Source organism: Esox lucius, chromosome 23 (genome assembly GCF_011004845.1).
Source record: "Esox lucius isolate fEsoLuc1 chromosome 23, fEsoLuc1.pri, whole genome shotgun sequence".
NCBI classification, from domain to species: domain Eukaryota; kingdom Metazoa; phylum Chordata; class Actinopteri; order Esociformes; family Esocidae; genus Esox; species Esox lucius.
In genome coordinates this window covers 13,702,819-13,728,159 of record NC_047591.1, presented here as the reverse complement: position 1 = coordinate 13,728,159, position 25,341 = coordinate 13,702,819, and the positions used below count along the sequence as shown (strand labels likewise).

Genomic DNA, 25,341 nt, shown 5'->3' with positions numbered 1-25,341 from the left:
ATAGTTTTTGGGTCGGAGGAGTGTGTGCCTGCGCGCTTGTGCGTGCGTGCGTGCGTGCGTGCGTGCGTGCGCGTGTTTGTGTGTGAAGACTGTATGGGATCCACAGGAGGAGCTAATGGTACATGAGCGGGAATGAAGGGCGGGCAGTGAGCCTCTGTCTATCTCTGTCTTTCCCTCTGCCTCTTCCTCCCCTCTCCTTCTCCTTACTTCCTCTCTGTCCTTCGCTCTCCCTCTCTCCCTCCCTCCCAGGAGCTTAGCCATACCTCCCCCTCTTTTGTCCCCTCCATTGTTCCCTCCCTCCATGTTTATATCTGCTGAGGAGGCACATGAAGAGGGGGGAGCGCTTTAGCTCATTCATAACCCTGATGGTGTGGAGGGGAGAGCGGGGGAGAGGGAACCTCCCCGAGGGACCTTACCACTGATTTATGTGTAGACATTACTCTCCACGCGCATTTAACTCATTCACCAATTAACAGCCCCACTCAAACGGCTGTGTTGACAGATGTTGAATCAATGGAACTCCCACTGCTTCATTAGTGTTTTGGTAGTTGATTGCATAATATGATTCATAATAGGGTTGGTGAAAGCTGTCGGTTTGGTTACCTGGTTTTTCCTGTGTTGACCATACAAGCGAGGCCTTGAGTAATTCCTGACCACATTGTGTGACCATTTCTGACCACATGTGGTGTAAACCTCTTGATTGTGGCTTATGGCTGGTCACATGAACAGGAAAAACTCCTGGTCCTTACCATGACACCTGCTTTTATGTCTTAAGGAGTTGTCCCTTTTATGTTCCTCCAGGAGGCGTCATAGACAAGGACCTGCGCCATTACCTTAACCTGCGCTTCCAGAAGGGCTCAGTGGACCACGAGCTCCAGCAGATCATCCGAGACAACCTCTACCTTCGCACCGTCCCCTGTGAGTAACCCCTGAACTTCTACCCCCTGACCCGTAATAGGTCACCGCCAGCCTCAGCCATAACCTGCCCTTTACACCTCTCACAGGGAGTTATTATCTCAACACAGCCCACCGCTTTTAATCTGCTCTGCTGTGAAACCAGGATTCTTTTTTCTTTTTTTTTTTTTTACTGTGACCTGAAACAAACTCCATCTTGCCCTAGCTATGAAAGATCAAGAGATCTGTTTCAAATATCAATTTCTAGACATCTCCGAATGCAATCACAACGAGGAGATTCCTTCCAATCCTTGTGAAGGAATGGCATTTTCTCACTTTCCAGCCCTTTTCCTGCAGCCTGTCTTATGGAATTGTAATTGATGGAATAGATTTGGCAGGAAGAGTGGACCTGGCTCTTCTGAGCTGCCTGTCTCAGGTGGAGGGTGGTCTCAGTTTGAGCCTTGGCAGTACCACTCTGTAATCAGCATCTGAACCTCAACAGGCGAGCCAGACGGGCACCGTGGTTAAGGCCTATTTATTCTAAAACCATGCCAGTTTAGTCAACTGAGCTAGGATAGACTCTAGCTATTCCTCCAGGACTACATTTTGGAGAGCGTTTCCAGCCCTACTAATCGAGTGTGTGTGTGTGTGTGTGTGTGTGTACCAGTGTGCACCTAGCAGCAACTGGACGACACCAATTCCAATAGACTCAACACTGAGACAATACTGTAAAGGCATAGGATTTCTTCTTGCAGTTTTTTATTTTTGGTAACAAGATTGAAATTATCCAATACCTGATTAATTTGTTTTGTCCCAGACTGAAATATGTGGCGAATGACAATGCAGCGAAAGATTTTCAGTTTGAGTCCTCAGGCAACGTCATGTTATGTAAGACGATGTTAAATCCATATTCACTCGTTTAATGGTGCTCAAGATATATATCTGTACAACATATGCTCTCATGGCTGTCAGTTTACTCAATGGACTGTGATATTAACTGGAAGCTTGTGTGTGTGTGCCTGGTGTGTATGTGTGTGTGTGTGTGCCTGGTGTGTGTGGGTGTGTGTGTGTGCCTGGTGTGTGTGGGTGTGTGTGTGCCTGGTGTGTGTGTGTGTGTGTGCCTGGTGTGCCTGGTGTGCCTGGTGTGTATGTGTGTGCCTGGTGTGTATGTGTGTGCCTGGTGTGTATGTGTGTGCCTGGTGTGTATGTGTGTGCCTGGTGTGTATGTGTGCGCCTGGTGTGTGTGTGTGTGTGTGTGTGCCTGGTGTGTATGTGTGTGTGTGCGCCTGGTGTGTATGTGTGTGTGTGCGCCTGGTGTGTGTGTGTGTGTGTGTGTGTGTGTGCCTGGTGTGTGTGTGTGTGTGTGTGTGTATGCCTGGTGTGTATGTGTGTGTGTGTGCCTGGTGTGTATGTGTGTGTGTGTGTGTGTGTGTGTGTGCCTGGTGTGTATGTGTGTGTGTGTGTGCCTGGTGTGTGTGTGTGTGTGTGTGCCTGGTGTGTATGTGTGTGTGTGTGCCTGGTGTGTATGTGTGTGCCTGGTGTGTATGTGTGCGCCTGGTGTGTGTGTGTGTGTGTGCCTGGTGTGTACGTGTGTGTGTGCCTGGTGTGTATGTGTGTGTGTGCCTGGTGTGTATGTGTGCGCCTAGTGTGTGTGTGTGCGCCTGGTGTGTGTGTGCGCCTGGTGTGTGTGTGCGCCTGGTGTGTGCACGCCCTTGGTGTGTGCGCATGCGTACCTGTTGTGTGTGCGTGCGTGCCTGGTGTGTGTGTGCGTGCCTGGTGTGTGTGTGCGTGCCTGGTGTGTGTGTGTGTGTGCGTGCCTGGTGTGTGTGTTTGCGTGCCTGGTGTGTGCGTGTTCGCCTGGTGTGTGCGTGTGCGCCTGGTGTGTGTGTGCGTGCCTGGTGTGTGTGTGTGTGCGTGCCTGGTGTGTGTGTCTGTGTGTGAGTGTGTGCCTGGTGTGTGTGTGTGCCTGGTGTGTGTGTGTTAATGCTGCATTAGCCTAGTCATACCCTTCCACCCCAGATTTCTGTCTGTTAAATCTTTCTCTTTCTGGATCTGTGATGGAGAGCTGTTCTGCGAGGTAGGAGAGGGAGGTTTCATTAGGCCTATTCTGCTTCTCCTCTGTGGATGGGCGAAGTGAGATGTACAAAAAGGGCTTTTTGTTAGAGCTGGACGCCACCATTATTCTGGCTTAACTGCATGTGGTGACTTATTGTAGGGAGGGAGAGAAGGATGGGAAAAGGGCATCAGAAAGCCTAGCTGTCAGATTATTGGGCCAGTAACTAAAAGGTTAAAGTGTTGCTAGTTTGAATCTCTGAGCCGACAAGTAAAAAAAAAAAAATAAACAACAGTGGATGTGCCTTTGATCATGGCAATTTACCCTAATTGCTCCAGGAAGTTGCTGGATAAGAGTGTATGTTAAATGACTTCGATGTAAAGTGCTGTGGTTGATGTGTTCCGCCTCTGCTGGCGCTGTGTGAGTCATTGTTCCGTGAGCACGGGGCCCGAATGGCCTTGAACCTCTACTGACTGAAGCGAGCGGAGCTGGGAGGGAGAGAAATGGACCGATGACAGACAGAGGAGGAACAGCTGACGTGAACGAGTGTGGAGAATAAGAGAGAGACCGCTCGATACTGCTCATGGGATGAGAGTGAGAGACGGAGACCTGTTACTAACAATGTCACCCAGAGACTCAGTAGAGTCAGGGGAGGGGAGGCAGGAATAGATACTTGACCCATTTAAGGACACAGAGTTACTGCTGCTCATGCCACTGGTTCCTTGTACTGAATCTTGGAGAGCATATTAACGATGTAGATGGCCAGCTAGGATGCTACTGCCAGCTCTTAGATGAGTTGCCACTTCTGTGTTCCCTCTTTTGAAGTGATGGTGATAATACTAAAGCCCATGTGAAGTTTAGACCCGTCTTTAAATCCACCCAGATCTGATAGGGGGGTGTTCAACAGTGTGTGCTACTCTGGCCACTGGACCCCAAAACCTGTTCTTTCTCTTTTCTCAGGCTTCCTGTTCTTGCTTCCTTCCCTTGCTTTGATGTCACATGGTTGTGGACATGGGAAAGCTCTCTGCGAGGACTGTTCTAACCTGTGTATCTCTGAATAATGCAGCTGATTGAAATGATGAAAAGAGTACTGGAAAGACAGTGATTGTTTCATTTCCGTGGCCCCCCTCCCCTTCTGTCTCTCTGTACTGTCATGCTAACGATGGACATTGCGACACTGTGCTCGTTGTGTGTTAATGAGCCACAATCAGCCAGTCTTGGCTGTTAGTTTGTGTGAGCGATATGATGAAATGAAGGCAACACCACTTATTGTCATTGACAACGAAGTACCTGGAAGAGGAAGCAACCAGCCAGTGTGTCATGGACAGAACAACCACTGATCATCTGTTAATGGGGACTTTTATTTTATGGAGTGTGTAATTGACTGTGCCTGCGCGCGAATGTGTTGTGCAATGTTTACGTTCTGTTGTAACTCAGGGAGGTTGTAGTGTAAAAGACTGTTTTTAATGGTTGATGCCCTGAGGGACATTGAGTGTGTGTGTTAATGGGTGGTGAGAGAAGCGTTACCAGGGGTGTTTACTAATGAGCAGTGCTGCAAGGGGCCAAAGCTGACTGATGTTATGCATGCTTGAATGGAACTAAATTCCAATTTCATGCACTTTTCTGGGTAACGTATTTTTCAGCCAGCTATTTGTCTACAGTGGAGAACGAAGAGATGGCGGTGTGGCCAGAAATACGCCATAATCAAACATGGACTTAATTTCCTAATAATTCCACCTCCTTTATATTGATTAAACTAGCTACCAAACCTGCCTGTTTGAACAACATGTTCTTTTTGTTCCCTTGTTTTTTCCTCCGTATGTAACAGATTGATAAGAGCTATTTCGAAAAGCTACAGTAGGTTAATGAGAAATCCGTTTGGATAAGGGGATTAGAAATATCAATCAAAATTGTTTCACCTGGCCGCAAACTAAAGAATATACTTTCTGCGCATCGACTTTCCAAGGTGGACATTAATAAAGTGAAATTATCAGACCTGCCAACCTGTATGCATTTTTTATCGTGTACATTGAATTTGGAATATGGAAAGAGTGTCTCCCCATTGACCCGCTCAGGTCTTTTGACTTGTTTGAGTTGTAGTTCAGCCAGAGGATTTGGACGAGGAGAGAAACATCTCTGGCTTGTCTTTTGCTAATCTACCGAAGGTGGTCCTTTACAACTGAACATAGCCGGACCGGTCCCACGGACCCCCCCTCGCACCATTCATCTCCCTCATGCCAGATAGGATAGTGGCACGACAGTGTAGGTTGGAATAGAGTGTGAATGGACTACAAACTGTTGCCAAATACATATAGAAAGAATTAGCAAAAATTGCTAATAGCTAAAATAACTGATTTTATGGTAGCTCAGATGAAGCCTAGATGATGAAGGTAGCCAGCTAGATGATATTACAGCTCTAGACAATCAGGGTTATCTCCAAAATGTTCTGACTACCTATATGGTCAGATTTACAAGACCAGTCAACAAGTGGTGAACTATTACCTCCCTAAAGATCCTGCTGTCACTCAGTGATATCTTCGCCTGAGTAAGCTAGAGCAGCGGCAATCAACACTGAACCTAAATCAGATTCCCCTCCAAGTTGCAATCCTCTAATCAAGGACTTCTATTGACCTAGGCCACCAGGTGGGTGCAATTAAATGATGAGGTAGACCAGAAAACCTGCAGACTTTTATATTTTATAATTGTCTGTGATGAAAGGGAGACATTTAATCTGCCAGGATACATGTCTCTGTAGCTCAGTGTGAAGCATTGTTTGCTCTAAACAATGTTATTGGCAAGTTGTCTGTAGCAGCAGGGGAGGCAAAGGGTTTAGAACAGAGAGATGTACGGGAGCATCGCAATGACAAATAAAACACAATCAGTCCAGAGATAAGCTCCCCACAGACGGAGCAAACATTTACTGGGGCAGCCTTTAAAACAAGCTGCATTAGACTCTTTAACCTAGAGTGTCAGAGGCACTCTGACGTACTATACTGAAATGTTCTGATTCTAGTGTCTTGAAGGCCAAAACAAAGCCCAAAAAAATAAGGGAATACTGGATCTGCTTGATGGAGCCCTCTAAATAGCTCAAAGTTTTTATATAAATAAACCTCCGTCAGAGCTTTACTCATCAGTTTCTGATTTCAAGTACTGAATACATTTATCTATAAATATAATCTTATCTTCTCAAAAGGCTTTTCAGAATCTGCAACAAACATCAAACCGGTGTTTTCATAATGTTTAGTAGTTCGCAAAAAGCAAATATTGTCACCAATCTAGCAACTCTTCAATGAAAACAAATTATTCACTAAGTCATTTTGCTTATTACCTTCTTAGGTCCAGACATTTTGATAGAATGCTGTTGTCATGGCAATATAAACTGAGGGATCTCAGGTTTTTGAGGTGTACAGGGCTTTTATATTGGCCATCACACAGCCACTTTAATAGTAATATACTCAACCCCTCTCTTTGGGTTCTTAATAGTTCGCCCTGAGATACAGTTTTGAAGTTGGCAATGGTTTCTGATTTGTGTTGGGAAAAAACGTGTACTTCATCAATACCAGTTGATCTGCCAGTTCTTACAGAGTTAATTGTCTCCTCTTGGTCATCCTCAGCTATCAGCATCTCACAGGGTAGTGTAGTATATATGTTAACTTGTCACAGTCCTAAGGGAAGATGATGTTATAGGCAAGTTTTAATAACAGTGTTGGACAGTACATCTGGCTCGGGTCACTGTAAGGGGTACCCTGTTTCTGCAGCTTTCCTACAAAAATGTAATTTGGCCAGAGCTTCGGTTAGAATCTTCTGGACCGTGTAGAGGGGTATGATTGCTAAATATGCATTTATTAAATCCTGGAATTTATGAAGTTGTTGTTGATTATATTATAATGCAGCTTGATCTGTCAGTATACCGTCTTGTTGCCTCACTTGTTAGTTCAGCTGAAATACACTTGTATTTTCCAGTCCCCTTATAACATTGGAGCTGGTAGGGAGAATGTTATGAGCGTGCAGTGCTGGGTGCCAGGCAAAAGGTGGCTACTTTGAAGGATCTAAACATTTGTTTAATACTTTTTTTGGTTACTGCATGATTTCATTAGTGTTATTTCATAGTTTTGATGTCTTCACTTACTCTACAATTCTGAATATTGTTCAAAATAAACACTCTTTAAATGAGTAGGTGTGTCCAAACCTGACTGCCAAATACCTGCCCTTGTACCTAGTTTGTATGGTCTGCATTTTGTATAAAGCCGCGGTTTTGTGGTTGTTGCTAAGGATCATTACATTTGCTGATATTTAACCAGGAATAATACAAATACTTAATTTCTGTGTTTTTTTACACTGTGTCTACTAACACCAAGACTGCCTAATAAAGGTTGGGCTCAAACTGTGTTTGTGTATGCCTCACGACAGATCTAGAACAAAGAGCCTCATTGTGGTGCTTTGAGTTCAGGCTGTGTATGTAAACAAAGGGGGAGTTGTGTGCTCTGTCAGACAAAACCATAAACGCCACACCACACCACACCATCAACACCACACCTTACAATACCACTCTGTACAACACTGCTCTACACAACACCAGACCATGCAACACCAGACCACGCAACACAACTCTATACAACACCAGACCACACCATACTACACTGCTCTATACAGCACCACACCACACCTTACTACACTGCTCTACACCACACCAGACCATGCAACACTACTCTACGCAACACCACGCAACACAACACTACTCTATACAACACCACCCAACACAACACTACTCTATACAACACCACCCAACACAACACTACTCTGTACAACACCACACAGCACAACACTACTCTATACAACACCACACAACACTACTCTATACAACACCACACAACACAACACTACTCTATACAACACCACACAACACTACTCTATACAACACCACACAACACTACTCTATACAACACCACACCTTACAACACTACTCTATACAACACCACACAACACAACACTACTCTATACAACACCACACAACACAACACTACTCTATACAACACAACACCACACCAAGTAACATCCTCTGATATTATACCATTAAACATCATACGACACCACAACCTAGATCAGCTCGCTTTACCCGCTCGCGCTCTGGCTAGAGTCCGGCCAGGGTTTCCATGGCAACGGGTGCCTCCACTCCCTGCCTGCGTCAAAGACGTGATGCGTCTCAATGTCTGTCTTTCTTTTCACTCTCCCAATATTATTCTCCCTCTTTCTCTCTCTGTCCGTATCTCTCTCACACTGTCTTCTTTGCTCACTCCCTTTCCCTAAATGAAGAAAGAGCCGACAGGAATACACAGTAACGTGATTGAGTTAATGAGGAAACTGGGGTGATTTGCTGCATGGGCTGTCAATCATTGTGAAAGTGAAAATGGGGGTGGTTTTGAGTGACAGGGCGGTACACAGTTGTGAATGGGCCGTTTAGTGAAGTGAGCTGTGGAGCGTTGCACTTTTTCACCAGAGATGAAAGTACAGATCCCTTCACACACTATTGCAAGAAGGGGTCTGGAAATTGAATTATAGGAAAATAGACATTGCAAAATGAAGGACTACACATAATACAAGACATACAGCTTTAATGACAAGATAGTGCTGACATTAATTCTTAATTCTCATTATTCTAGACATTGTCAGCGAGAAGGAGGAATGTTAGGCTGAATGGCCATGCCTCAAAGCTGTGGGGTAGAGAGAGAAACGTCATTACCACAGTAGGCAGGATCCAGAAAATAGTTCATCTTATCACTTCAAGGAGTCTGTTGGTAAACTTTACAGAAACCAAGGATTTATACTTACTTACTGGCCTTAGCCAGTTCTTTAGTAATTGGCTCGAAGTCTTCAGCTTGGAAATATTATCCAACATTGCTTTCAAACTGGCTTTTCATGTGCAAGCAATGGGCATGCCCTGAAAAACAGATCAATGAAATGAGACTGCCTTCACCCTTCATGTTTTATAGTGCCATGTTACTTTAATTGTTAGATAAATAAACAGGACACTTTTTATGTATCTAATGCACAAGTGTCAAACATCCAAGGAATTGATAAGCTGGCTGATTCCAGGCTTGATTGACAGACAAGTATATGGCCTTCGATGACTAACATTTTGCAAACATCATTTGACATGTATTATATTGTGTTAAGGCTATTAGTATCTATTACTTTCCTGAATTAGTTCTGAGTTAGTAGTAGCTAGTGTCAAGGAGTGCTAGCTCCAAAGCTTTAGATCTGAGTAAATGTTTCCTATCTATCTAACATGCTTGTATTGGCAGAGCAGAACCAGAATGAAGAACACATCTTGCCCATTGTTTTGTTAATTATTCCGTTGTGGAATGTTAGTAGCCTTAAGGCCATGTTTACATGACACTACATTTTCCGAGACACACCAAAGGAGACTCGAGAAGCTAAATTATTTTGCTGTGTTAAATCGCAGATATTGATAATTTGAGCCCCCTCCTTCCTATGTAGCGTGTACATTTTTTTTGGGGGGGGGAAGAGCCCCCACCCCGGCGTTCTGGCTGTGTAAAGAACTGTATCTAGTTTCTGTTCAGTATGCACGCATATCGCTGGATTTTCCAGAGACTGACGCGCACAGTCGTGCATGGTACGTCTCAAACATGCCCGGTGTGTATTCAGACAGTATGGAAATGATTATGTTAACCCAGATAAGTCTGTCTAGTGTTATTTTGTCTCACTCATAAGTTAATCAAGCCATAAGTCATAAGGGCAATGGTTCAAAGTAGATAAAAATCCTAGTTTTGTTTTGTTTAAGGTTGGCCTTTGAGAGCTTGGTTTTAAAACATATGAAATGGAAAGATACCATAATATCAGCTTTTTTTTATTATTATTCACATATGGACACATGTAGGCTGCATGGAGAGAGTTTTAGGCTACTCCCGAAATGAGATCTGGCTTAAAGATTGAGGGCCTACAAAGTCTACATAATATTATCATTACTGATTTATTTCCACGTCTACAGGCATCGGCACAGGCTAGCTTAGAAAACAGAGCCCTTATCTTGTGTTGATGGATTCTAAATCATCCACATTCATGTGAAATCTTCTCCAAGAAATGTCAGTTAAATTCTTGTTTCATTGATTCCCACCTCTTAGTGATGTCTGTGCGACAAAGATAAAAGGCTGTGCTGGTTGAAGATGGCTGCGTCCTGCTCAGTACCTCCTACTGGGCTCACAGTGAGGGGCCCCTCAAACAGTCATGTTTCATTGCTGCTCACCTCCTGAATGGTAGCAATACAGGAATCTGATGCTGTACTGACACACATACAGGAAAACATTTTACGTCTTACGATTTTTGTGGGGACCCCAAACAGTTTTAAAAGTACTACTTTCCCTAACTCTAACAGATTCTGAACCGTATTCTAACCCTGACCTTAGTTTTAACCATCACCCAAACCCATAAACCAAAAATATCATTTTTCCTCTCCGGGACTGGTGAAATCTTCCCAGAAGGTCAACATGTCCTTGTTTTGTATCATTGCATGGGATTTTTACCCACCAGAGTAGGTAACCATACAAACAAACATACGCACACACGCACACACACAAACTCTAAAGTCACTGAGCCTGTTTCTCAGAGTATGATGACAGTGAGGCTCCATTTATCTGTGACAGTTGATGAGCCCTGTCATTTTAATCTCATCCTAATCCTTAGGAATTAAACTCCTACCTGTGTTACTCATAGATACTACAACTACCCTGGCAAACTCCTAAGTGCTTGGCATCCATTTTGGCACGGCTTGGCAAGAGGACATACAGTGGATATAAAAAGTATACACACCCCTGTTAAAATGCCAGGGTTTTGTGATGTAAAAGAATGAGACAAAGATAAATCATGTCAGAACTTTCTCCACTTTTAATGTGACCTATAATGTGAACAATTCAATTGAAAACAAACTGAAACCTTCGAAGGGGGAAAAATGGGGGAAGGCAGTCTGGGGGAAATGGGTTAAAAATATATTTGCCCACTCTTTCAAAGAAGAGTTGGCAAATATAGCCATGCCAAGATGTGCCATGCTAATAGACTTTTACTCAAAAAAATAATGAGTGCTTTAATAAAACAGTGCTTCAAAAAATTATTAGTTTATGGGTGTGCACACTTTTATGCAACCAGGTTATTGTGAGTTTTTTGTTTTTTTCTCAAAGATTTCAGTGTGTTTTTCAATTGAATTGTTCACGTTATAGGTCACATTAAAGGTGGAAAATGTTCTGACATGATTTATCTTTGTCTCATTATTTTACATCACAAGAACCTGGCATTTTAACAGGGGTGTGTAGACTTTTTATATCCACTGTAGCAACAGTATAGTAAAGTGCCTCAGACAGCCTTATCTCCAAAAGGTAAATGAAAAGCAATACCATGGGCCATTTGTAAAAGTAAGGCTTATCTATCCAAAAGCTCAGAAGAATGTTTTCCTCTCTGCTCGTTTTTGGCCAACATAAGGCAGATTGGAATCTAGGGTACTTTTCAGAAAAACAACTTGCGACTCGCCTTCCGGCACGACGTGGCGATACATCACTTTGCGAAACGAGAAAAGGGAAAATCAACAGAAGCGTTTTTGGCAACAGAGATAAAGACCCCTGTGGTGAGTGCTCCTGAATTCAAGGCCTCTGAAGTCATTTGCTGTGTGGAAAGGAAAAACAATGCCTTCTTTCATTTTGCTCCTTGTTTTTGAGTGAATTTTCGATTTTTATCTAGAATGGCTTAAAAAAAAAAGATCTTTTTTTTCTCTTTGTGTGACGTCATTCCAACCAGTTCTGCCTGCTGGGTTCTGTGTGGGGGAGCATTTTCATTGTCTCGTGTACGTGTGTGAAAATCTCCCTCTTGTGATTTGGGGCCTGACGTGTCTATGACTCAGAGTTGTTGGATATGGACTCCAGTTACCCTGGCCTGGTCTGACTCCTGGCGGGGACCATTTGTGCTACAGAACTAGAGCTCTTTATGTCCCAGAGGGAAAAGCCTCCCCTCCTCCACTACCTGTTTCCTTCCTTCTGAGGGTTTAGACCTTGGGACACAGCACCAGCATAAATCTTGGTTGTGGAAAAGGCCGAAGAATGCTTCAGAACAGCTCTTGGTCTTCACATGGAGAGCAGCCAGAGGGTACGATACTGAGGCTGGGTTTAGAAACGTCTCCACAGCCATGGGTCTGCGGCATCAATATTTATGTTCCATGCAGTTATGGCAAATGCGGGTGTTTCAGTGCAAGAATATGGAAGGATGAAGGGATGGGGGCCACACTTCTCTGAGGAGCGGAGCCACTTATACAGGAACAAACATACAGGGCATCCATTATTCAGCCCCACTGGACATCATGAGACACACACTGATATTCATGGACACAAAACACACACACACACACACAAACAGGGGCACAGCTTTCATTTTCTATTACCTGGATATCGCAACATTTTCTCACCCTTCTTCAAATAAATGTATGAATGAAGTTTAATTTACATGCATGGGGATAATCAACTCTTCTACCTTTTATTTACAATAAAACACCTAAATTCTGTCTCACAAATACTCCCACATGAAACTCGCTGAATAACCTGCCTTCCGTCTGAGTGTGGGATTTGTGTGTATCAGTAGCATACACACATTCACACACAACAGTAGGACTTTGCATTGATGTTTGTGTGAGTGTATGTCTGTCTGTCTGTGTGTGTGTGTGTGTGTGTGTGTGTGTTTAGCAGTGAGTTGGGGTTTGGTAACAGTGATTTGGATGTGTGTGAGTTGGGATTTGGGAAGCTGTAATTTGTTTGTGTTTTGCTATCTCATTAAAACAGTAAAATAAGGAAAATCATAATGCATAAGTGTGAATATTTGACCAGTCCTCACTTTGAAAATATATTATAAATTGACAGTCCCCACTTTCAGTGTGTGTGTAGCAGTGAGTTGGGATTTGGTAGCAGTGGGGGTTAGGCACAAATAAAGAGAAAGATGGTTGATTGGACAATAAACCTCGCTGAGCTGTATGTACTCCACCACTGTAGGTCTTTTGCAGTATGACCTCACTTCAGCTATTGCGCTGATTCATTCATTCATTCATTCAAGTTCATGATTTTTGATTGAATAGAAGGTGCCTAATAAATTGAGCAGTTGTTAGTCAACTACAGTTGATCATACTGGAAAACGTTCTTGTTTTCAGGTACTACAGCATGCCATATGGATAACGTTTGGGTGGAGGCTGGTACATTAATGTACAAGATATTGCTTGTGTCTGTCAGGAGTGATGTGTTATCACGCTGGCTAAATAAATACCAGAGGAAAGTGGAGAGAATGCCTTGAGCCTTGTGCATTGAGCTCGGCTGAGTAAAACCAATTTCTGTGAATCTGATTGGTACGGACACTCCACCCTGCAACAACAATCTGTTTTCAAGGACAGGGTAATTGTGTTTGAGCTAACGAGTCATGAGGCAAATGGGCCTAAAATCAGAGCTTTACCCTGTTTCTAACACCTAGCATCAATTTTTTCTTTATGTATTTGAAACAAATAAAATACAACTTGAAAAGTGCTGTGGCTCATGCATCTTTGTCACAAGGTTTCTGGCAGCCGTTGTGTGTGTTTTAGGTCTAACTAAACTCATGGGGACCAAATGTCCCCATGAGCATAGTAAAACCAGAAAAATGTTGACTCCGTGAGGCAAAAGTCAATTTCCAGCTCAGGGTCAAACTTACAATTTATTGTAGAGTTAGAATTGGGGTTTCTTTAAGGTCCAGGCGTTGTTGGTAAAGGTTAGGCATTACATCTAGGTAAAGTTTAGGCATAAATGTTACTTTATTAGGGTTAGGTTTAGGGTTAGGTTAGGGTTAGGGTCAGGTTTAAGGTTAAGATTAGGGCAAGGGAGCATGCCATTTCTATTTTCTGGTCCTCATGAGGATAGCTGTACAAACGTGTGTGTGTGTGTGTGTGAGATCATCGTCACTGTCCAATCTCACATGTAGCATCTTCCCCATCCTTTTACCCATCTGCCTCTGTCCTGTGGTGGCAGGAATGGACTCTTGTCTGCCACTAACTGGCTGTTCTGTAATGCACCAGTGACACTCATGTTTGCCAAACTTCAAGTCTGTGCCTTTACTTTAGTGATAGAGTATCAGTGTCTGGGGAGGCTTATGTGCACTGTAGACTTTATTATGTATTGTAGAGGATGAGATCCCCAATCCTATCGCAGTTTTACTTTGTGAAACGTTATTCTTAAATGTTTTGCATTAGACCACTTTCACAGAGTGGCCTTTTCACCCCTCATCCACCTAGTTTCTAACAGACCCATCCTCTCTGGAACCATCTTGTAATATCCAATCATGTTAGTGACTTCTTGCCAGTTAACCTAATCAGTTGTTTGATGTTCTACCAGGTTTAGTTTTCTTACCATTGCACAGTGTTTCCAGTGTTTCGTTGCCTCTGTCCCAACTTTTGTGAAACATGTTGCTGGCATCAAATTCAAAATCATCAAGAAACCATAAAATGTACTATTTTCATTTGAATATAGGGTTTAAATTAGTTGCACGTCATTGCATTCTGTTTTTATTTACATTTTACACAGCGTTCCAACTTTTTGGATAACTGGTTGAATTTAAATCTCTCTGAGGTGGTCAGTACTAGGATTTGACTGGGTGTCGCTTTTTCTTAATAAAATTCTGATTACTAAGACAAGCAATTGAAAACATGTTTCTTTATTAACCTTAGTTGGTGTCCGCTTTAGTCGTACTGTTTTAAGCTACTGTTTTTCTCTATGCTGCCTTTCTCCGTATTGGCCAAAATTAAAACAAATGTTCCAGCCAGTCTGAGCCAGACAAAGTGCTGATAAAGCTGTAGAGTGAGCACTGTATGAGACCTGAGCTTTGGCAATTTCCCTGCAATATGGAGGCAATAATCTAGGAGCCTTCATCTTCTGACATTCCATCTCCCCATTCACAATGCAAACTGTGCCACTGTCTTCTAGCTGCTTGCAGACACACAGCCATAGTTCTGCTTACCAATCCTCTTATATGAAAGATTCAGCCTGAACTGTCAGCACAGGGACAGGAAATTGAATGTAGTGGCCTTAGCTCTGCTGGTTTTTAACTGTGTTTCTGACTTACCAAAGGTTTTGGCCCTTTCTTTCTATCATTACCTATATTCTAGACTCTGTATTCTGACTCTATGGGCTTGACAGATATTAAAGATCAGGATCCTCTGCGTGGTGAATTGGATTATAAGTGAGGCTAATCACTTGGGTTGTAGTCTTCTTTAAGCGAAATGAACGTCCGTGGAGTTGTAGCTCATATGAATTTGTCTCCCTGCTATAAGCTTTTCTCTTTAATGTTTTGTTCCACTCTGTAACTAATGTCAGAAAAAAAAATACAGGCTTTATTCATTTTCTCAGACAACCATGCAGTTTTGTTATACACACAAATTCCTGCACACACAAGACAAATGTTGTGGTAGGGGTATTTTTTTGTACGCTCTGCAAAATCTTGAAACCACAGAAACGTCTAATTTTCCAGTCGCTGCTCTGTATTATATTGGGATAAGTTTTGTTGTGGAGAGTGTCTTTCTCCTTCTGTCCTGTAGCTTTTGTCCTTTTCTGTGCTTGGTGCAGGACTCCTTTGTTGTCGGATATTGTGTTCATGGATTTCCTTTGACAACAGTGATTGTCTTGGCGTGACAACTATCTCAACTACTGAAGGAATGTATACTCACCTGTTGTACCCATGTTCATGCGCATGCATGCAATCACTCTGACCGTAATACTGAGCTTTTCATACCATTATACCAGTGCTTCGGTTTATGACTTTAGCTGTACAGTAGCAACAGGACCATATGGTACCACGGTCAGTAAAAATCAAGCTCAAGGCTATATCGTGGTCAGGACCGTACAATGGTCAGGATAGTATTCGTATTATAGAATATGATCAGAATGTTCAGTGAAGTAGTACAATAGCACAGGATCAGTATGTTCCGTACAGTAGTGTCATACTTCTGTAACAGTATCATGTTTAGTACAGTATCAGTGTTGTAGTACTGGATCAGTATCATGTTTAGTACAGTATCAGTGTTGCAGTACTGGATTAGTATCATTTCTGGTACATTCTCAGTGTTGTAGTACTTGATCAGTATCATGTTTAGTACATCATCAGTGTTGTAGTACTGAATCAGTATAATTTCTAGTACATTATCAGTGTTGTAGTACCTAATCAGTATCATGTTTAGTACATAATCAGTGTTGTAGTACTGGATCAGTATCATTTCTAGTTCATTATCGGTGTTGTAGTACAGGATCAGTATAATTTGTAGTACATTATCAGTGTTGCAGTACTGGATCAGTATCATGTTTAGAACAGTCAGCATGATAATATAGGATCATTATGATCATGGAAGTAATATGATCGTACATCATAGTATAATGCACAGTACAGATACTGTATCACATCGGAGTCAATACAGTATCACAGGCAGGACGGTATCCATTTCAGTATCAGTGTCAGGAATTTGATATTGCGAAACTTGGGAGAGAAGTTGATCAAATGGCTGTAGGGGAAGAGGCTGCCTAACATGCCATGTTGTTTCTGAGTGTGTAGGTGAAGTGTGAGTGGATTATTTCCCCCACTTCACTATATCGTCGTAGCATGACTTCACATGGGGCAGAAGCTGTGTGGAGCCAGACAAATCAGTCAAATCCACAAGTGGGATCTCGGGGGCCATACATACAAGAACCACTTGTTCTAAGAACCAGCAGAACACACGCACGTAAACAAACACGCAAAATTCTTAGAACAGGCTGTATACTATACAAGAAACACTGACAGAGGGTGAAATTCGGTGTTGTGGGCAAAAAGAAATCCAATGTGAATCTTCAAGTGGTGAGAAAGCTGTGAGGATTTCAGTGATGGCATTTGAAGAATGTTGATGAGAGACAATTATGCTGATTAATGGAATTATAGCTGGCAGCTGGGTTGATTGATACTTGTACGTCTGCCTTTCTGCACTAGCTGGAAGCGGGCCGATACGGTGTGTAATATTACCATCCTCATTTACACCCCAGAGTAATAAGGCCAGAATTATGAGATATTTCCTTGAAATTGAGTTTGAGGCGACGCTGGCTGATCACTTGCCACACACACACACACAGAGAAAGCGTGAGCGTGTTGCCAAGTGTGTGGGTGTGTGCGCGCGTGCGCTCATGCAAACTTTGTGCTTATATGTACGTTACACGTTTAGCTGTGCGTCTGTTCACAGTGAGTGTGTGACAGATTGAAACCATGTTTGACTCTACTTGCCTGTTCTGTTCTGTCCAGATGGGAGATTGGCTAGAGGGCACATGTATTAGTGATGCCCTGTGGTCTTCTGACTATGTGCCAGGTGGGTTAGGTGAGCCCCGCTCAGTAACTCATACCATCTCTATGACTCACTGATCTCACCTCACGGATGTGACTGTATCGCCGTTTTCCCGATGGGTCAACTCTCCCAGCGTCCTGCGGTTGTGACATCACAAATGGCGGTGCTCTTTTGTCCCCTGAATAACTCTCCCTGTCAACGTCTACCCCTTCCTCTCTGGCTACCTCCGTCACACTATCTGTACTATGTGGGTTCCTTTCGCAACGCCTCAGCTCTGTTCCCCGCTCGGCCCCCGCTTCTCACCAATGTGTCCCCTTGGATACCAGGTAAGTGCAATCATTAACTATTAGGTAGAGACAAAATCCAGAGAGGTTTCGGCCAGTGTTCATCACTACCAGAGCTGAAGAGTCCTAGCCTTAAACCATATGTTTTATAGCCTCCATGCTTCTGTCTTTCTCAGAGCAGGGAAAGGGTCTGCAGTTGGATAATTAGGATAGAGCGTGGATGAATTAGCCTGAGCGAGACACAAACAAACAGATCTGGTGCCAGAGAGGTAGCCTGACGATCCCAGACCACAATGGACGACTGGACACCACTGATCTGAACGGGTGATGGGAGATGGAGAGGCGGAAAAGGAGAGAGAAGGACGACTGAGACAGATAAAGGCAGAAGACTGACACAGTGATAGCTTCGTAGCCGAAAAAGAGTGACACAGAAAGTGCGAAGTATTGCGAAAGGGATTGGAAGACAAAGGAATTTAGTACAGTGGTTTTGGTTGGCAAATGGACATTTTAATTGGGATGCAGAGATCATGAAGAGAACATTTGCAGCATGAGTGTGAGAAGCTTCCAAGCGCACAAAAGGGTATAATTAAAACACTATAAAAAGGAAAGGCATTGACATGCCAGGAAACATTTACATCCATTGAAACAGAATGGGCACATAAAAGGGAGAACAACCCTCTCTACAATTAGAAATTCTGTGAAAACACGAAATGCACAACCCCCCCAAATCTTGAACAAAGTTCCAATGTAAATAGACTGCAATTCCAAACAATAAGGGAGATGGGCTTTTATCCTGTGCTGCCGATGCTACTGTACCTGGATGGACTGCGCGTAAACTGAGAGTACAAAACATGTCTGCTAGATTAGCTGTTTGTACTATATCAGTGTTCAGGGTGGGTTTCCGCTAGCTCTCTGTCAGATTGGATTTAATTAGATCCAACCCAAATCAAAAACAATGCGAGCTCAAACATTCCCCATTTCTTTTCATCCTTCTCCTTTTATCTGTCTTTTGTTCTATCTATCTCTTTCTGTGTCTATTGCTTTCTCTCCGTCGGTTGCTAAATATAGATGGATGACTTTTTCAACCAAATAGGTCAACAACCTCTGAAAAGACAAAATGTCATGTTTGCTTGGATGCTGGCAGATCTGTGAGAGCCCACAGCTGAAAGTCAAGTAAACAAACAAGTATCTCAGCCCTTTGTTTTGTATCACAAATCACAACTGTAACGCATACATGGATTTAGGTGGAATTGGTTGGAAGAGAGAACTTGGCCAGATCTAAGTTTAATATACCTTTAGTGATGAAGGGCGTTTTCAAACATAAGTTCTGAACTATTTGTTGAGTTAGATCTTTGGTTACGTGTTGTTTTTTTATATTCGGCCCTGTTGGTATCACAGACTGTAACTAAAATCTGTGATAGTTTAACTTGGGTAACAGTCCATTATTATAAGGTAGACACTGTTCCAGAGTGAATCTTTTCAAATCAGTCTTCGAGTTTGAGATAAACATATGCATAATATTGGGTACCACACAACTGTGATCTTATTAATTTGGTCAGATTCTCATTGACTTTGTCTTATGAAATGACATCAGAACCAGGAAGAAGAGCTTGATCATCGCTCCTTCAAAGAAGCCAGTCTATTTCCCTGCTCCTTCCATAGATGCTAACACCTGCCAATTTGGACTCGCAGGAGGTGATGCTACACGTTGTCTCAAGGAAACCATTGTTTTATAACACTTCTTGGATACCAGTCGGTTCACAGCAAATTAGCATGGACACGGTCACACTCAAGTTACCTGGATTAACATCTGATTTGAAGACAAAGCTATTATTGGATTATCTCTGCCCTTGTCTCACTCGCTCTCCCAGGTCTTTCTCCGTATGTTTCCTCTTCTTCAATATCTGTCTTCACCTCCACTTCCAAACAATTCCCCTGCTCCTCCTCACCTCCCAGTCTCTGTTTTCCCCTTTCTCCATCTCTCCTCTTTGCCCTTCCGTTTGAGGGAATGGGGTGTATTCTCTGTTGAATAGTTGTTAAATGTCAGTAGATCCTGTGACATTTGTGCTCAAAGATTATTCTTCACTTCATACTAGCAGCAGTGGAAACTGTACTCAATTATTCTACACAAGTAATCAAGTCAAAGTAAAATTGCTGGTACAGTAGTACTCAGTAGCTAATTTAAAGTACTTAGAGTTGAAGTAATTGAGTTAAAGACCGTTACTTTTAAAATAAAGCATTTGCCAGCAGTCTAGGGAAGGATGAGCTGGCCAATCGGCAGTCGACTCACGTTCATATTGTTTAATATCTTGTTTACACCAGTTGGGGTGAACCCACACCATTCCAAAACTGAAAAGCTGCATTGTAACAGCTGGTTCAATTATTGGAACTGGGCCACGAGAGAGAAGTGCTTTGACTGGGCTGAATGGGAGCTGCCTTCTCGTGGTCAGGACAGACGAGAGACCAGAGGTGGCAGAATGAAGGGCTTAGAGATGTGGGTTTTGAGCACTTGCTGCTGCCTAGGTGAGTATTCAAAGAACAAATGGAAAGACGGGGACCCCCGTGTGTATCAGCTTCCTGGGCATGTGAAGGTCACATTCTTCTCATCTATTTTTCGTACCTTCTTGGCATGGTTTTTGTTTGTCCTCCGCCTCCCTCGCCGTTTCTTAGGTGCTGTATTTTGCGTTGAAACACCCCTCTGCATGTTACTCCCTTTACTCACGGTTTGCTGATTTTATCTTTCTGCTTTTACATTATGAAGTAGCTCGTGCCTTTGCCTCATATTTGTGAACAGCGGAAATGAGAACCCTGCGGCTATTTGTGGTATACAACGTCCTCGTTCTGTTTTAACGTGGGATAATGTAGTAGCAGAAGCAGGGGGGTAGTCTGAACACAAAAAGTTTCAACCACCCACGTAGCCCCACTCGCGATAATGTCATCTTTGTAGTTATGATGCCATATCATAGCCTGAGATCAGAGAACCCAACTTTCACCTCTTGTCTGCCAGTGGCCATGCAAGTTGGCCACCATCCAAATTGATGCAGAGCACATGATTGAATTGCACCACTGACAGCCACTCTGCAGCCTCTGGTGACCCTGGTTTGATGGTTGGCTTTGCAGTGTTGCCGTATGCAGCGATGATGGGAAAAAGAGCAGTGAAGAGCAGAGAAAGGGACGTCTACTGCCTCTCCATGAACTATAATGCAGTCTACATGGGCAGAGTCCATAAGGTTATGCGGTGTTTCCGTGAACAAAACGAGGTGTCCTTTTCAGATGACTCTGCTTCTATAAACTTGCTGAAGAGTGGAAGCAGGAGCTGATTTTCCTGGCTTGCTGTGTACTGAAGAGCCATCCAGCACATCGAAGTAGACACATAGGCAGTTTGAAGGACAGTTTCTTTATATACAGAAAGAATGTAGCAATACATCTTTTCTGACACACAGAAAAGATAGCCATCTGGCTCCCTGTACTTTGTGGCCTAAAGTATAATTGCAAATACACAGCATCCACATCGAATATTTCAGCGAATTCTGCTTTATGTGACAACTTAGTTTGTCAAATCACTGCCATTACAACAGCCCAAAAACAAGCCTTTTAATATTTGTCATTCTCACTCACTGGGCACAGAAAATAGTTATGCTGCCATATCGTAGGCTGACACACTGGAAAAAGAAAACCCATTTGACTGCTGGTCATGGAAGTAGGCGATCACACAATTTGATAGACAGTGCATGATTGGAATGTGTAACAGTCCCAACTCTGTACTGGCGAACAGGAAACTTACTTTGGTTATTAGAGCGAGTTTAATTTGCTTCGCCTTAGCCAATGTCTGCAATGATGATTGGAAAAAAAAAATGTTTGATGTCAGTGCTGTGAATCTGTTTGTTATGCTTGTATATCTTTGCAATAGTCTGGGCTTCTGTTAAAAGTTAGAAAAGACAAGTTTATAATAGAATTTAGATGACAACCAGACAGATATGTCCTATCATCGCTGTGGTGTCTAAGGATGGCAGACAAAATCTGTGTAAATTCACCAAAATTGGCAAAACAAAACCTATAGTCTAAAGTAAAGAGCCAAGAAAAGGATGATTGACTATTATTTATTTGTGTTTCATGTAAGTTTAGCCCCCTTTTCTCCCAATTCCCATTAGTTATGACCTTGCCTTAACTCCCAACCGGCTCAGGTTTTCCAGACAATATCCAGGCAATATGCACCAATATGCACCATGCACCTTGAAACCACTATTTAATGCATTACACCACATAGCCAGTGTGGTCCAATCTGGGTGGATTAACTTCCTGCCTGTTGGGCCCTGTCCAGGCCATCCCCTGGATAGGTCCATAGTGTCTCTGGACACCCTTGGCTCAGCCCCAAGCTTCACTCATCTCAAAATATTGGTTGTGCTACCTGTAGCAAAAGATCAATACTCAAGTGTTAGTGCTAGTAAAAGCCAGAAAAACACAGAAAGCATTTATAATTTGGAACTTTCCATCTTTGGGAAGTTAGGTTGTGAGAACTGCGAATGACACCAGCAATGGTCAAGGCTTCAGCCTGTGCGCCTGTGTGTTTTTGATGTGTTTGTCATTTGTGTGCTTGTGCGCGTGTGTGTGTGTGTGTGTCTGTTGCATCTTGCCATAGTTAGTATTCTGAACTTGTTGCTTCCTGACACTTGCGGTTGCTGCATACCTCTCCTAGTGGATTTACGTCCGGCACCAACAGGCTCTTCTCTTCCCTCTCTTTCTCCCTGTCTGTAATTCTCTGTCTCTGCCCCTCCATTTGCTTTCCTGGTCCCCATTTTTTTTCAATTTTCTGTATCTGTCTCTCTTTTTTAAACACAGCCGACGTTGTTTCCATCTCCATGGCAACAGACATGACGTCAGCCTGTACAAGGTTGTCATTCAGTAAAGTTTTTTTTCCCCCCTGTATTAATACCAGTGCAATCACCTTACAGCTTAAGTGGCTCTTTTAAAATCAAAAACATGTTTTATTTCCCCGCCAATCAATAACATGGCTGCTCAGAAATGTGATCTAAGAGCGACACTAGAAACATCAAGCGTTGGGCGTTGCCATCCGCCGTTAAGGAATGCCTCCTTTGAAACGGATGGCAGCTGCGTTACCGTTGCGTTGCGTCCAATGTCATTTTCCAAGCTTCAGAAATCATGGTTAAATGGAGGTTAAATTCTTGAGGGCTGATGCTCATCTTTATTCTGGCTTGTGATTGGGAATAAAAGGGGATTTTGTTGGGTGAAGCCCCAAGATCATCTCCTTTTGTTAACAGTAGGTTGAACTGGAAGCTTCTCTTCCATATAGTCAGTTTTGCTATGCTACCCAGACAGAGGTGTCAGTGTGGACTCCGGACACAGAAAGCTGAATATCAGTAATGATCTGCTCCTACATGGTCTCAGATTTTGAGGTCAAGATCAGTTCCATTCCATACCATTTCAGTTCCGTACACACGGGTGTTGTAGGTCAGGGATGTAGCATTTTGTCGCTGTGTTCCATAAGTGCATCATACCTAGTTATCCACTTCCTGTTTTTTACCAGAGACGTTTGCTATGAACACCTTATTCAGAACACCATCAGGGACAGGATGTTTATTTCACCTTGCCAGCTCAAGGGTTAGAAGCAGTGACCTTTCGTTTACTGGAAATACGCTCTTGACCCCTGGGCTACCCTTCCAACCCATTGAATCATAACCAAGGATCTCCTATGTCAATGCTATTGAAACATGTACACTCACCTAAAGGATTATTAGGAACACCTGTTCAATTTCTTGGTGCCAGACGGGCCGGTCTGAGTATTTCACAATCTGCTCTGTTACTGGGATTTTCACACACAACCATTTCTAGGGTTTACAAAGAATGGTGTGAAAAGGGTAAAACATCCAGTATGCGGCAGTCCTGTGGGCGAAAATGTCTTGTTGATGCTAGAGGTCAGAGGAGAATGGGCCGACTGATTCAAGCTGATAGAAGAGCAACTTGGACTGAAATAACCTCTCGTTACAACTGAGGTATGCAGCAAAGCATTTGTGAAGCCACAACACGCACAGCCTTGAGGCGGATGGGCTACAACAGCAGAAGACCCCACCGGTTACCACTCATCTCCACTACAAATAGGGAAAAGAGGCTACAATTTGCACAAGCTCACCAAAATTGGACAGTTGAAGACTGGAAGAATGTTGCCTGGTCTGATGAGTCTCGATTTCTGTTGAGACATTCCGATGGTAGAGTCAGAATTTGGCGTAAACAGAATGAGAACAGGGATCCATCATGCCTTGTTACCACTGTGCAGGCTGGTGGTGGTGGTGTAATGGTGTGGGGGATTTTTTCTTGGCACACTTTAGGCCCCTTAGTGCCAATTGGGCATCGTTTAAATGCCACAGCCTACCTGAGCATTGTTTCTGACCATGTCCATCCCTTTATGACCACCATGTACCCATCCTCTGATGGCTACTTCCAGCAGGATAATGCACCATGTCACAAAGCTCGAATCATTTCAAATTGGTTTCTTGAACGTGACAATGAGTTCACTGTACTGAAATGGCCCCCACAGTCACCAGATCTCAACCCAATAGAGCATCTTTGGGATGTGGTGGAACGGGAGCTTCGTGCCCCTGGATGTGCATCCCACATATCTCCATCAACTGCAAGATGCTATCCTATCAATATGGGCCAACATTTCTAAAGAATGCTTTCAGCACCTTGTTGAATCAATGCCACGTAGAATTAAGGCAGTTCTGAAGGCGAAAGGGGGTCAAACACAGTATTAGTATGGTGTTCCTAATAATCCTTTAGGTGAGTGTATATCCAGTTCTTTCTTAATGTCTGTTTTCCTTCTGCTATGGTAGTTGGGGGTATTCTGTTCACTCATCCTGTCATTGCTTCCTACAAACTGTCACAGGATCAGCACCTGTGATAAGATGTAATGGGATCATAACAGCAGCACTTTAGCAGAAGTAGAGCAGAATGAGCCGATAGATAAGGGAGCAATGTAGGCCATCACCATAGTGATACTATACTAACTATTAACTGCGTGTTGTAAAGGGTGGGGTGGGGGTGCATAGTTTTGTGTTTGTGCAGACACGTGTGTTGCTGTATTCATGTACGTGTGTGTGTGTCTATCTAAAGTGTGTGTGTGTGTGTTTATGTTCTTCGTGTGTGTGTTTATGTACTGTGTGTGTGTTTATCTCAGTGCAAGGCTGTCTTCTCCTGTGGGCTCCTATGAGGCCTTGGCACCGAGCTGCTGCTTTACTTTGATGTACTGGGATCCCCTCTGGTCTCTGCAGTCTCGGGCTTTGTTATGGCAGCCATGACACAGGATTCCCCCCCGGCCCTGTTTGACCTCAAACACACCTAATCGCACACACGTGGTAGACACGCAACGCGAACACGCAACATGCAGGTGCACACGTGTGGTAAACACACAACGCGAACACGCAACATGCAGGTGCACACGCATGCCTACACATTCATGAACCAGCCTTTTTATTTATTTCTTACAGAGAAATGTACGGACATCTTACTTGCCTCAGTGGTTCACGCGGGGGCCTTAATGTCTGCCTGCAGGTGGCTACTCTAACACCCTGCCGGGGTTTCATTTCGGGAAATATTATAACGTTTTCATGCCGGCCGAAGATTTCCCCGGCTAAAAATATATTAGCCAGGGCACGTTACACCAATATTGGCCTATTTATGGGACAGGCAGAAGATCGTATTAAACAAATCTGGCTTAAATGAAAGAGAGC

The 25,341-nt window shown here is 43.3% G+C and overlaps 1 protein-coding gene across 7 annotated transcripts in view; it reads left to right on the top strand.

Annotated features, from left to right (window-relative positions):
* Positions 1 to 25,341, top strand: part of magi2a (membrane associated guanylate kinase, WW and PDZ domain containing 2a) — a 200,797-nt gene that overhangs the window by 61,715 nt on the left and 113,741 nt on the right. For all 7 annotated transcript variants that reach the window (XM_034290052.1, XM_034290051.1, XM_034290050.1 and 4 more), the window contains exon 2: positions 802 to 918. In XM_034290052.1, coding sequence (XP_034145943.1) covers positions 802 to 918 — 117 coding nt within the window. The remainder of the gene's footprint in view (positions 1 to 801; positions 919 to 25,341) is intronic.